Below are 14,780 nucleotides of genomic sequence, written 5' to 3'. Positions count from 1 at the left end.
CGGATCAGATTCCTGTCATTTACATCCTCTGCACCCAAGAGGGGTAGAATCTACTGCCTCCAAGGGTGGGGGAGTCCAAAATGGCTCCATTTACCCCCTGCAGCCCCCCCAATGAGGGTGGGGCTCCGGGCACGGGACTGTGCGGACCCATCTGCAGAGCCTGCGGATACTCTCCATGCTTGGCCTCACCCAACTGGGCGAGAATCAGGCCCAAAACTGAATTAGGGGCAAATCCTCCCTTATGTGGCCACCATATACAATACAGTGTCTTATCAAAAGCTCAAGCGATTCCTTTATCTCTTCCCCATGCTTTACACTGCAGTTTTGCCCCTTCAGGTTGAATATTCATAGATTCAGGCTATTTTCTCGCTGATTTACACTGCAGCTTAGCTTCACAAACCCTTAAGAAGTCTCAATCCACCTTATATCTTAGCAGATTCTTTCCTCCCATGCTTTACACTGCAGCTCTGCTCCATGACTCCAGCTTATCTGCATGAACCCTTATAAAGTCTCAATCTATCTTATGTCTTAGCGGGTCCTTCCTTTTTCCATGCTTTAGGCCTCATGCACACGACCGTTGTGTGCATCCGTGGCCGTTGTGCCGTTTTCCGTTTTTTTTCACGGACCCATTGACTTTCAATGGGTCCGTGGAAAAATCGGAAAATGCACCGTTTGGCAGCCGCATCCGTGAGCCGTGTTTCCTGGCCGTGAAAAAAATATGACCTGTCCTATTTTTTTCACGGCCAACGGTTCACGGGCCCATTCAAGTCAATGGGTCCGTGAAAGAACACGGATGCACACAAGATTGGCATCCGTGTCCGTGATCCGTGGCCGTAGGTTTTAGTTTCATACAGACGGATCCGAAGATCCGTCTGCATAAAAGCTTTTTCTGATCTAAGTTTTCACTTCGTGAAAACTCATTTCCGACAGTATATTCTAACACAGAAGCGTTCCCATGGTGATGGGGACGCTTCTAGTTAGAATACACTGCAAACTTTGTACAAGACTGCCCCCTGCTGCCTGGCAGCACCCGATCTCTTACAGGGGGATATGATAGTACAATTAACCCCATCATATCCCCCTGTAAGAGATCAGGGCTGCCAGGCAGCAGGGGGCAGACCCCCCCCCCCCCCCCTCCCCAGTTTGAATATCATTGTGCGGCCCCCCCCCCCCCCCTCCCCTGTTGTTAACTCGTTGGTGGCCAGTGTGCGCACCCCCCTCCCTCCCTCCCTCTATTCTTTTAATACATTGGGGCCAGTGTGCGCGCCCCCCCCCAACCCCCCCCCCTCCCTCCCTCTATTGTTTTAATACATTGGGGCCAGTGTGCGCGCGCCCCCCCAACCCCCCCTCCCTCCCTCCCTCTATTGTTTTAATACATTGGGGCCAGTGTGCGCACCCCCCCAACCCCCCCCCCCCCCCTCCCTCCCTCTATTGTAATCATCATCGGTGGCAGCGGAGTAGAAGATTTTCATACTTACCTGCTTCTTGCTGCTGCGATGTCTGCGTCCGGCCGGGAGCTCCTCCTACTGGTAAGTGACAGGTCTGTGCGGCGCATTGCTGTCACTTACCAGTAGGAGGAGCTCCCGGCCGGACGCAGACATCGCAGCAGCCAGCAGCCAGGTAAGTATGAAAATCTTCTACTCCGCTGCCACCGATGATGATTACAATGGGGGGAGGGAGGGGGGGTTGGGGGGGTGCGCACACTGGCCCCAATGTATTAAAACAATAGAGAGAGGGAGGGAGGGGGGGTTGGGGGGGCGCGCGCACACTGGCCCCAATGTATTAAAACAATAGAGGGAGGGAGGGGGGGGGGGGGGTTGGGGGGGCGCGCGCACACTGGCCCCAATGTATTAAAATAATAGAGGGGGGGTTGGGGGGCGCGCGCACACTGGCCCCAATGTATTAAAACAATAGAGGGAGGGAGGGAGGGGGGTGCGCACACTGGCCACCAACGAGTTAACAACAGGGGAGGGGGGGCCCACTGGCCACCAATGAGTTAAAAACAGGGGGGGGGGGGTCTGCCCCCTGCTGCCTGGCAGCACCTGCCAGGCAGCAGGGGGCAGTCATGTACACAGTTTTTTTGTATATTCTAACCTGAAGCGTCTCCATCACCATGGGAACGCCTCTGTGTTAGAATATACTGTCGGAAATGAGTTTCACGATGTAGCTCATATCCGACAGTATATTCTAACATAGAGGCGTTCCCATGGTGATGGGGACGCTACAAGTTAAAATATACCATCGGATTGGAGAAAACTCCAATCCGATGGTATAACAGAACTCCAGACTTTACATTGAAAGTCAATGGGGACGGATCCGTTTGAAATGGCACCATATTGTGTCAACATCAAACGGATCCGTCCCCATTGACTTGCATTGTAATTCAGGACGGATCCGTTTGGCTCCGCACGGCCAGGCGGACACCAAAATGACTTTTTTTTCATGTCCGTGGATCCTCCAAAAATCAAGGAAGACCCACGGACGGAAAAACGGTCACGGATCACGGACCCACGGACCCCGTTTTTGCGGGCCGTGAAAAAAAACTGTCGTGTGCATGAGGCCTTACACTGCAACTTTACTCCATGAGTCCAGCTTAGCTGCACGAACCCCTTATGAAGTCTCAATCCACATTATGTCTTAGTTGGTCCTTCCCTCCTCCATTGTTTACACTGCATCTTTGCTCCGTGAGTCCAGCTTATCTGCACAAACCCTTATGTAGTCTCAATCCACCTTATGTCTTAGTTCAGGGATGCCCAACCTGCGGCCCTCCAGCTGTTGCAAAACTACAACTCCCAGCATGCTCGAATAGCTGTAGGCTGTCCAGGCATGTTGGGAGTTGTAGTTTTGCAACAGCTGAAGGGCCGCAGGGTTGAGCAGCCCTGTTTTAGTTAATCCTCCTCTCCCCCATGCTTTACACTGCAGCTCACATTGGTTGATGCGTAAGCGTAGCAGGATGTCAGTGCATGGAGAGGGGATGAGCCATCCAAATGAATGGAAGAACATTGCGTGCAGCTGATAACAGGGAGCAATAGCTGGCATTCGGCGGATGGAGGGGAGATGAACCGAGGGTCTAGGGCGCTTTTAACCTTTTCATTGCTGCAAGCAGTATTCCCACCACGAGCGTCACACCATTTACGTTTTCCCACAGGAGTTAATGGGAATAAAATGTCCCACCCAAAATTTAAGGGGGTCACTTATTCTGAATTACCCCCTACAGGTCAGACTAACTAAAACATGCATTAACCCCCCCCCCCCCCCCGCCAGATTAGTAATTATCCGCCGTTTGCGATTCCAATTAATACCGCGATACAGAGACCTGGAGCAATGATTGACGCGCGGAATCCATATCAGAAGATAAATATTCCAGTCCAGTCTTGGTAAACTGGCGGATAATGGCGGCGCGGACGGGTCAGGGAGGTTTTATTAGCTCAATTAACGGGGAGTAAGAGAAGGCTTAGAGCGCGCTCTCCGCACGCGGACGGGATGGCGCTGCCGGTAATAGAGTTATTAACCTTTACCAGGCACAGGATTTGGCGGCAGACTTCAGCTCCGTTCTGCGGTTCAAGTCTTTATTAATAAGCTGTTTATTGTGCGTAATCCGCCCGGAAAGCGCTCCGGCGCCGGGTGCTGGAGGCAGCAGAGTCAACAGCGCGCTCCCCGAGCTGTGCAGATGCCGCATCCCCGAGTACACGATGAGCCAACATCTGTTCGGATCTCCTCGGCACCCCCAAAACCTCGCTCTCCGGCTGCTTCCATAATCCCCTTAAAATAGGGTCAGTCATGTGACACCCGCCGCGGCGGTGACAGACATCGCATACAAAGCTCTGCCACTTTCTAATATCCCTGCCAGCTGTCACTGAATTGGAACATGCACGGACCGAATACTTCTGACAGCTGAGGGTTTGTTACAGTGTAGCCAGACTAGACAATCCTCTGTGAGCTAAACACATCCGCAGCACAAATCTCTCTCCTGTCCGGAAAGTTTGTTGCAATGTATCAGTGCAGGTAAAATGGACCAAACTGTTAGATTTTACCTGTACTGATACACTGTAGCAAAATCTCAGACCACAAGATACGCTGTGAGTGAGACCCTTCCCCACCAAAGCCCTTATTAAAGGGGTCTGTGCATCTCAGACATTGATGGCTTATCTCTAGGGTCAATGTCAGATTGGGGCCCGCTCCTATCTCCAGAATGGGGCCCTTGAAACGAAGGAGAACACACTGTGCATGCGAGCAGCTGGGCGGCTAATCTCAGAAGTCCCAAGCTTGCGCAGTGTGGTCTCTTGCACTTCAGGGGGTCCTGCTCTGAAGAGGTGGGAATGAGCCGCACCTATCCGACATTGACAGGATATCCTAGTGATATGCCATGAATGTCCCAGATGGGAATATCCCTTTAAAGAGGTTGGAGAGACATGGACGCTTCCAAAAACAGCTCCACCCCTGTCCTCAGGTTGTGTGCGGTATTGCACCTCAGACTCATTAACTGCAATGGAGCTGACCTGCAATACCAGATCCAACCCATGGACAGGGGTGGAGCTGTTTGTAGAAAAAAGCCACCATCTTTTGTCTGATTAAAATTAGGGGTGTGAAAACCCCTTTAAGGGTTTGATCTGGCATCTGAATTAAAGTAGGGGTCTTATCTGAGCTCTGAATTAGTTCAGGGCTCTAACCTTAGGACTGGTCTGGGGTCTAAATCAAATTAAGGGTCTGAATTCATTTAGGGGTGAATCAGATTGCGGGGGTCTGGTATATGATAGGGGCCTAGTGTATGGGTTGGAGGTCTGGTATTTAAATCAGGGGTCTGATCTGGGAGTCTGAATTAATTTAGGGGTCTGCTGTATGATTTTGGGGTCTGGTGATTAGGGCTCTGGTGTATGATTTCTAGGTCTGGTCTGGTCTGGTGATTAGGGGTCTTGTTTGGGGTCCGATTTAGGGTTTTGGTCTGGTGTATGATTTCAAGGTCAGGTCTGGTCGGGCGATTAGGGGTCTGGTTTGGGATCTGATTTAGGCCTCATGCACACGACAGTTTTTTTTCACGGTCCGAAAAAACGGGGTCCGTGGGTCCGTGATCCGTGACCGTTTTTTCGTCCGTGGGTCTTCCTTGATTTTTGGAGGATCCACGGACATGAAAAAAAAGTCGTTTTGGTGTCCGCCTGGCCGTGCGGAGCCAAACGGATCCGTCCTGAATTACAATGCAAGTCAATAGGGACGGATCCGTTTGATGTTGACACAATATGGTGCCATTTCAAACGGATCCGTCCCCATTGACTTTCAATGTAAAGTCTGGAGTTCTTTTATACCATCGGATTGGAGTTTTCTCCGATCCGATGGTATATTTTAACTTGAAGCGTCCCCATCACCATGGGAACGCCTCTATGTTAGAATATACTGTCGGATATGAGCTACATCGTGAAAATCAGATCCGACAGTATATTCTAACACAGAGGCGTTCCCATGGTGATGGAGACGCTTCAGGTTAGAATATACTGAAAAACTGTGTACATGACTGCCCCCTGCTGCCTGGCAGGTGCTGCCAGGCAGCAGGGGGCAGACCCCCCCCCCCCCCTGTTTTTAACTCATTGGTGGCCAGTGCGGCCGCCCCCCCTCCCTCCCCTGTAGTTAACTCATTGGTGGCCAGTGCGGCCGCCCCCCCCCCTCCCTCCCCTGTGCGGCCGCCCCCCCCCCCTCCCTCCCCTGTAGTAAACTCGTTGGTGTCCAGTGGGCCCCCCCTCCCTCCCCTGTAGTTAACTCGTTGGTGGCCAGTGGGCCCCCCCTCCGTCCGCTATAGATAACTCATTGGTGTCCAGTGGGCCCCCCCTCCGTCCGCTATAGATAACTCATTGGTGTCCAGTGGGCCCCCCCTCCCTCCGCTGTAGATAACTCGTTGGTGGCCAGTGGGCCCTCTCCCCTCCCTCCCCCTGCTAATTAATATCGCCCCCCTATCATTGGTGGCAGTGGTGAGTACCGATCGGAGTCCCAGTGTAATCGCTGGGGCTCCGATCGGTAACCATGGCAACCGGGACGCTACTGCAGTCCCGGTTGCCAATGGTAGCTTAGCAATTTGTAGAAGCTTCATACTTACCTGAAGAGCTGCGATGTCTGTGACCGGCCGGGAGCTCCTCCTACTGGTAAGTGAAAGGTCTGTGCGGCGCATTGCTTATAGCACAGACCTGTCACTTACCAGTAGGAGGAGCTCCCGGCCGGTCACAGACATCGCAGCTCTTCAGGTAAGTATAAAGCTTCTACAAATTGCTAAGCTACCATGGCAACCGGGACTGCAGTAGCGTCCCGGTTGCCATGGTTACCGATCGGAGCCCCAGCGATTACACTGGGACTCCGATCGGTACTCACCACTGCCACCAATGATAGGGGGGCGATTTTAATTAGGAGGGGGTGGGAGGGGAGAGGGCCCACTGGCCACCAACGAGTTATCTATAGCGGACGGAGGGGGGGCCCACTGGACACCAATTAGTTAACTACAGGGGAGGGAGGGGGGGCTGGCTACCAAGAAGTTAACTACAGGGGAGGGAGGGGGGGGGGGGGGGCGGCCGCACTGGCCACAAATGAGTTAAAAACAGGGGGGGGGGGGGGTCTGCCCCCTGCTGCCTGGCAGCACCTGCCAGGCAGCAGGGGGCAGTCATGTACACAGTTTTTCAGTATATTCTAACCTGAAGCGTCCCCATCACCATGGGAACGCCTCTGTGTTAGAATATACTGTCGGATCTGAGTTTTCGCGAAGTGAAAACTCACCTCTGAAAAAAGCTTTTATGCAGACGGATCTTTGGATCCGTCTGTATGAAAGCAACCTACGGCCACGGATCACGGACACGGATGCCAATCTTGTGTGCATCCGTGTTCTTTCACGGACCCATTGACTTGAATGGGTCCGTGAACCGTTGTCCGTCAAAAAAATAGGACAGGTCATATTTTTTTGACGGACAGGATACACGGATCACGGCCTCGGCTGCAAAACGGTGCATTTTCCGATTTTTCCACGCACCCATTGAAAGTCAATGGGTCCGCGAAAAAAAACCGGAAAACGGCACAACGGCCACGGATGCACACAACGGTCGTGTGCATGAGGCCTTAGGGTTCTGGTCTGGCGATTGGGGGTCTGGTTTGGGGTCTGATTTAGGGTTTTGGTCTGGTGTATGATTTCGAGGTTAGGTCTGGTCTGGCGATTGGGGGTCTGATTTAGGGTTCTGGTCTGGTGTCCAAATTAAACTAGGGGTCTGGTGTATGATTTAAGAGTCTGATCTGGGGTCTGGTGACTAGGGGTCTGGTGTATGATTTCAAAGTCTGGTTTGGGGTCTGATTTAGGGTTCTGGTCTGGCGATTGGGGGTCTGGTTTGGGGTCTGATTGAGGGTTCTGGTCTGGTGTATGATTTCGAGGTTAGGTCTGGTCTGGCGATTGGGGGTCTGATTTAGGGTTCTGGTCTGGTGTCCAAATTAAACTAGGGGTCTGGTGTATGATTTAAGAGTCTGATCTGGGGTCTGGTGACTAGGGGTCTGGTGTATGATTTCAAAGTCTGGTTTGGGGTCTGATTTAGGGTTCTGGTCTGGCGATTGGGGGTCTGGTTTGGGGTCTGATTGAGGGTTCTGGTCTGGTGTATGATTTCGAGGTTAGGTCTGGTCTGGCGATTGGGGGTCTGGTTTGGGATCTTGTTTGGGGTTCTGGTCTGGTGTCCAAATTAAACTTAGGGGTCTGGTGTATGATTTAGGAGTCTGATCTGGGGTCTGGTGATTAGGGGTCTGGTGTATGATTTCAAAGTCTGGTTTGGGGTCTGATTAAGGGTTTTGGTCTGGCGATTGGGGGTCTGGTTTCGGGTCTGATTTAGGGTTTTGGACTAAATTAGAGGTTTGGTTAAGGATTTAGGAGTCTGGCGTATACATTAAATTAGGGGTCTGATCTGGGCTCTGAATTAATAAAGGGGTCTTGTCTGGGGTTTACTGTGGGGTCAGGTGTCTTGAGGTTTGAACGTCCAGAATTGGAGTCTCCGCCTTTTAATTTGAATATGTAAATTAGGATTTTCATTCCCATAAGAACCTAGCAGAATGGGGCGGCGGGAGGTTTCCGTATTTAGGGGATTCCTAAGTGATGGATCCAAGGCAGCAATTAAGAACAGCGGTGGAGAAGGTGCGGCCGGCGCTGGCGCGGTGATTTCTTCATTACCCATCAGTCTCCTCTCCGGACGTGAATATTTCCGGCAGGGGAAGGGAATATATACATAAAACATCTGAGCGCTCGGAAAATTGAGTTGAAATAGCGGACTAGATTGTTTCTGAAATGCCACGTGGATGAGATTGCTTTACAAGACTGGAAGAGACAGGCGGCTACGGGGAGGGCGAGCCAGGACAGCGGCTGCGCAACCGCTCTAGTAACTGAGGGACGCATTGTAACAAACCCTCAGCTGTCAGAAGTAGAAATTCTGTACAAGTTTCCAGCCTCTAGATGTAAAGAATAAAAATTCGCTGTTCACTGACAGCAAGCAGAGAAACTGAGACACACAGTCTATTAGAACGTTGCAGAGATTGTCATTTATAGAAAGTGGACCATCCCTTAAAAAGGACGACTGTGGACGCAGCTGCTTGTAACTCACAGCAGCCAATCAGGTGGCAGCGCTAACTATCCCAGCAGTGATCTGATTGGCTGGCGCGGATCGGTGAGGGATAGTGTGGAGCAGGGGCGTTACCTGTTGGGTATGTAGCCGGCGTCGTTCAGCAGGGCAGCCTGCTCTGCATCCCTCGGGAATCCGTGTAGCACCCAGCCCCGGGTGGCACAGTCCAGTCTGCAGAGGCGGTCGCCCACGGTCCTCAGAACAAGATTATCCGGCACTAAAAAGAGACAAATATCAGTACAAAGGCAGAAAGTGGATCCAGCAACAGCAGCATGTCCACAGCATCCCATAGAGAGGAGCCCCAGTGTCTGCAGCCCTCAGTATAGCCCTGTGTATCTAATCCTATCCTGTGTGATACTGCCTGCGGAGCTGTGTATCTAATCCTATCCTGTGTGATACTGTCTGCTGAGATGTGTATCTAATCCTATCCTGTGTGATACTGTCTGCTGAGCTGTGTATCTAATCCTATCCTGTGTGATACTGTCTGCTGAGCTGTGTATCTAATCCTATCCTGTGTGATACTGTCTGCTGAGCTGTGTATCTAATCCTATCCTGTGTGATACTGTCTGCAGAGCTGTGTATCTAATCCTATCCTGTGTGATACTGTCTGCTGAGCTGTGTATCTAATCCTATCCTGTGTGATACTGTCTGCTGAGCTGTGTATCTAATCCTATCCTGTGTGATACTGTCTGCTGAGCTGTGTATCTAATCCTATCCTGTGTGATACTGTCTGCTGAGCTGTGTATCTAATCCTATCCCGTGTGATACTGTCTGCTGAGCTGTGTATCTAATCCTATCCTGTGTGATACTGTCTGCTGAGCTGTGTATCTAATCCTATCCTGTGTGATACTGTCTGCTGAGCTGTGTATCTAATCCTATACTGTGTGATACTGTCTGCCGACCTGTGTATCTAATCCTATCACATGTGATACTGTCTGCTGAGCTGTGTATCTAATCCTATCCTGTGTAATACTGTCAGCTAAACTGTGTATCTAATCCTATCCTGTGTGATACTGCCTGCTGAGCTGTGTATCTAATCCTATCCTGTGTGATACTGCCTGCTGAGCTGTGTATCTAATCCTATCCTGTGTGATACTGTCTGCTGAGCTGTGTATCTAATCCTATCCTGTGTGATACTGCCTGCTGAGCTGTGTATCTAATCCTATCCTGTGTGATACTGCCTGCTGAGCTGTGTATCTAATCCTATCCTGTGTGATACTGCCTGCTGAGCTGTGTATCTAATCCTATCCTGTGTGATACTGTCTGCTGAGCTGTGTATCTAATCCTCTCCTGTGTGATACTGTCTGCTGAGCTGTGTATCTAATCCTATCCTGAGTGATACTGCCTGCTGAGCTGTGTATCTAATCCTATCCTGTGTGATACTGTCTGCTGAGCTGTGTAGCTAATCCTGTCCTGTGTGATACTGTCTGCTGAGCTGTGTATCTAATCCTACCCTGTGTGATACTGTCTGCTGAGCTGTGTATCTAAGCCATTCAGGTGCTGTATCGTCTTTGATGTCAGTTACATCAGATAATAAGGAGACGTCACATGTACGGGGTACACCTCCCACCTCCCACCCCCCCGGGCCAGTCATTTCGGGGCACCGTCCCCCAGCATCTATAGACTGAGCAATGCCCGGACTGCAGGCTGTTTGTTTATTGTGTACTGCCACCTGCTGGTCAGCCCCGTGGACTGCAGCCTCCACAATATGGCATCTGGAAGGGTCAGCACCGCAATCGACTATTCAAGGAGGGAGTGGGAGCAGCGAGAGAAGCAGGTGGCGGCAAAAAAACTGCAGGTTAAGCTGCCATTACTATTCAGGTGCATCCAGCTCCGAGGATATATACACCGGAAAGATTTCCTACGAGACTGCAGCAACGAGCCTCCTAATGTGCCGGCTGCGGGATGGGGGGGATTATAAGTTATACCATGTATTAAAGACCATGTGATATGACAAGGCTCTTGCACCAACATGGCCGCCCTCGCCAGCTGAAGCAAAGACTAAAGTGTCGTCTACGCAGCGACCGGTCAGAAGCAGAACATTTCGCCACTGATGACGTATGTCGGCCCTAGGATCACTATAAGGTGGCAGCCAAGGCTAAAAGCTGGTACCTGGGGACCCCAAAGACCCCTCCAACATAAGAGGACAGCAGTACAACCGGGGCAGATGCTGATTTCGCACAGAGGTTGTATGTCCCTCTAGGGGGCAGAACTCCCATGACTGCAATGGGGCTCACGTTGCGGGGGGGCCTGACCTAATCTCCCTTTTGCCATGGGGCTCACGTTGCGGGGGGGCCTGACCTAATCTCGCTTTTCTGCTTCCTGACATAAAAGCACAACATTTTTCTACACTCATCCCTAGGAGGAGCTCAGTGCCTAGGGACTGTACAGCCTGCACGGAGTTCAATGGTAACGGTATAAATTCCTATGCATTGAGCTCCCCCTAGTGGTGGCTGCAAGCGGACAATTTTATAATATAATGTGTGAGGGGAAGCAGTGGATGGGGTACGTTTTATCAGTGTGTTTATGCCACCTTTACGGACAAAAAAAATAAAAAATGAAATATCGATGTACGCCTCTGGGATCACTGACTGGTGGGGGTCTAGGGCGTCCATCTTTAATCAGTGGGATCACTATAGCTGGTGAAGTCCTGGTCATTTTTCCCTCTGCAGGACCCCGGAAAATAAAGTTTCACAATTATTATTTTTTTTGTGACCCTTTCTGCCCACAGACCATATTCTTCACGGCTGCAGCGAGTCACGTAAAGGTGGGAGATGTTTTACGGCCCCTCTCTCTTCCTTTCCCGGTAATATACCGCCATATAGATCTATATGAAGGGGCTGGCGCTGCGGGGCTCTGAAAGCTTGTGAAAAATTAAACTCAACAGACTCAAACTGTCCTATTTCCACTTCAAAAGGCGAGAAGCAACTGAGCTCTTCCCAACTCATCTTCAAACGCCCGGCGCCCTAGAAAGTTTCCAAATAAAAAAATAAAATAAAAAAAATAAAGGAATAAAAAAAAGAGGAAAATAAGATTTTTTTAAGGTCTCTTGCTCCCCCAAGCGCTGTAGCCGCTCCTGTAGCTGCTGTCTCTCCTTCTGCTAATTATACCCATGTGAGTCTATTAATCAACTGGTAAATTATTTACACAGCCAAGTGCTGTTTGCTGCTGGTACAGGGATGGCGCGCGAGAAGGTCCCCACTGAGCCCCCCCGTCCCTCCAAGCTTTCTTCTTTCTCATCCTCCTGCCCGACTGCTCCCCCCACAACAACCGCTATCAAACGGCTTCCAGGGGGAAAACTTCACAGTGCAAGCCTGCGAGGTCAAAAGGGCTGCAGAAATGAGGGAAGAGGGCGTGCTGCGGGCACGGCGGCGGCGGGTACCAAAGCATATTCTGCAGAAAGGTACCTGAGCTCGCACTATGAGGCAGGGGTCTGCAACCTCATCCCTAATTTGCAGACTGGATACCGGATCAGAAATGCACGTTCAGCTCAGCTACGTCCCCTATGAAGAAATATTCGGATCCTAAGTGTACGACCACGCGGCGCGGTTCCGTATGGCTCTTATTAAACTAATGAGACCGCACTGTGTCTGCGCCATTAACAATGAACAGTGCGGTCCCATTAGTTTAATTACAGCCCGCTGCGGCCGCGCACCGTTTAGCCGTACCCTAAGACACCGTGCGGACTGCCTCTGAGCCCCAGGTTTGGTTTGTATGCCAGCGCCCAGTGCATGGGGCATGTCTATTCACCCAAGGAAAGCCAGAGGAGCACCCACTTGGCTGGTAGGGATCAGTATACCTTTTCTGCAATGGTATCCGGTGCAAAAAACGTATACAGAGCGGTCAATGCTCGCTCTTTGCTGGAAATGATAGTGGTAAAAACATACCACACGGGGCAGGCGGGTAGAGATAGGTCATTGGTTTAGAATGAATGCTGCAGGCAGTATGGGGGTCATTTACCAACTGATATGTTCCTAAATATGTGTCACAGACTGCAGCGCAAAGGTAATTTGCATCGCAATCTGCGACTTTTCCCCGCTCACGCCACGTCTAAAAAAAGGGTGCGTGGGTAGGAAAGGGGACGGGTCGCTGGGCCTGTCCTATTTATCATATTCTATGCTGGTTTTAGGAGTTCAAAATGTACGCCAGCAAGGAAGCGGACGTAGATGTAGACCAGCAGTGGATGTGCCGAAGTTATGTAGAGGCCGGCGCCTCTACATGACTTTGGTGGATCCACCGCCAGCGCAGGGGTTATTAGTAAATGACCCCCTATATCTTTTCCATTCAGAACTGAAGCATCAGGTGACGTATGGCTGTAGCGGTATATGTCGCGAAGTCTTCCTCCGATGATAGGCTCAGCAGTGTGCACACAGCCCAAGTCAGACCTATTCACTAGGGATCGGGCAGCTCTTCGTGAGGGTGGGCATCAGTAATGGGGCCCATACAGACTAGACGTAAGCTGGCCAGCTCCCCGATTTTGGCGTGTTGCGGCAGATGTTGGAGGAAAGAAGGATCAGGCATGTGCGATTTCATCCGCTGCCGACTTGTGAGCAAACACTTTGATACCGACCTTGCTGTTCGTTCTCGACGTACGGCTCAATCAGCAGTCCGAGTTTCGTCCGGTCGGCCACGGCTTCCTTAAGGACTTGACCGCAGGAAACTGTAGATTTAGAGAAACGACTGATGACACATGGTGCCCGCACACCTTCAACAGCTGCGTCAGCCGACAACTATTCCTCCCGACTACTCCACAGACATGCTTGCTTGGCTCAGCTGAGCATGCATGTGTTTTCGGTATGGAGAGGGGAGTACATCAGAATTGGGAGGTCCCCATACTCATAACATAGAACAGGCATCCTCAAACTGCGGCCCTCCAGCTGTTGCAAAACTACAACTCCCAGCATGCCCGAACAGCCTACAGGTATCAGCCTACAGCAGGGCATTGTGGGAGTTGTAGTTTTACAAGAGCTGGAGGGCAAGCTCAGCCTCCTGAAACACGCAATTCCAGACACTGGGAAAGAGTAGATATCTCGCCTGACTTACCTTCGACGATGTCGTACTTCTGTGCCAGCATCGCGGCTTGGAGGCCCCGTCCGCTGCCTGGTGGTCCGTACAGAAGTATGCGCGGCGTGAAAGGGGCCGCAGACCACGGTTTGCTTAATACAAATGTCAGAACTGGGGAAGAAAAAAAAAAAAACGCTTTATTAAAGGCAAATCTGGAATGGATGTAGCGTTACGTTAACGGGCGAGTCCGAGTTTAGATACAAGGCTCGGCTTCTTGTCTGCTAGATACAGTCACGCACATGCATTGTGTATAGTATTCAGTAGAACGGGAACATGCCGAAATACGTGCAAAATACCGCCATGGCGCCATGTAAAACCAAATGAAAAAATGTGCTTAAAGGGGTTGTCTGAGACCTTGACGACCTATCCTCAATAGTCCACGTCCGGCACCCCTGCTGATCAGCTGATTGACGAGGCCGAGGTCTAGGCCAATGAGGTCACGTTCGTAGGTCACGTGGCACAGGCGCAGCTACGTCCCATTTAGGAGAAGCACAGCTGCAAGGAGGACTCATACAGCTGATCGGAGGGGGTCTGCTTGTGGGACCCCCTCTGATCTGATATGGGTGACCTATGCCGAGGATAGGTTAGGCTACTTTCACACTTGCGGCAGGACGGATCTGACAGGCTGTTCACCCCGTCGGATCCGTCCTTCCGCTATTTCGCCGTGCCGCGCTCCGTCCCCATTGACCATAATGGGTACGGGGTGGAGCTCCGGCGCAGCACGGCAGTTTGCGGTGAGAGGCCGCCGGACTAAAAAGTCGGACATGCAGGACTTTTAGGCCTACTGCTGTGCTGCACCAGGGCTCCGCCCCCGTCCCCATTATAGTCAATGGGGACGGAGCGGCAGCGGTCCGGCGAAATAGCGGAAGGATGGATCCGACAGGGTGAACAGCCTGTCGGATCCGTCTTGCCGCAAGTGTGAAAGTAGCCTAAGCATCTGCCTGCAGTCTCTCAATGCGATGCATAAGGCCTCATGCAGACAACCATATGTGTTTTGCAGTCCGCAAACCGTGGATCCGCAAAACATGGATACCGTCCGCGTGCATGCCACCATTTTCTTGTCTCACGTCTATAGAAATGTCCTATCCTTGTCCGCAA

At 51.4% G+C, this 14,780-nt stretch overlaps 1 protein-coding gene across 1 annotated transcript in view; it reads right to left on the bottom strand.

The window, feature by feature from the left end:
* AK8 (adenylate kinase 8) overlaps positions 1–14,780 on the bottom strand; it is a 62,431-nt gene that overhangs the window by 13,777 nt on the left and 33,874 nt on the right. Inside the window, exons 9-11 of the mRNA XM_044268390.1 lie at positions 13,662–13,793; positions 13,189–13,278; positions 8,694–8,835 (exon numbers count right to left, since the gene is read on the bottom strand). Of these exons, the coding sequence (XP_044124325.1) occupies positions 8,694–8,835; positions 13,189–13,278; positions 13,662–13,793 (364 nt within the window). The remainder of the gene's footprint in view (positions 1–8,693; positions 8,836–13,188; positions 13,279–13,661; positions 13,794–14,780) is intronic.

This window comes from Bufo gargarizans, chromosome 9, assembly GCF_014858855.1.
Source record: "Bufo gargarizans isolate SCDJY-AF-19 chromosome 9, ASM1485885v1, whole genome shotgun sequence".
NCBI lineage: Eukaryota > Metazoa > Chordata > Amphibia > Anura > Bufonidae > Bufo > Bufo gargarizans.
This window is presented reverse-complemented; position numbering and strand designations above follow the sequence as displayed.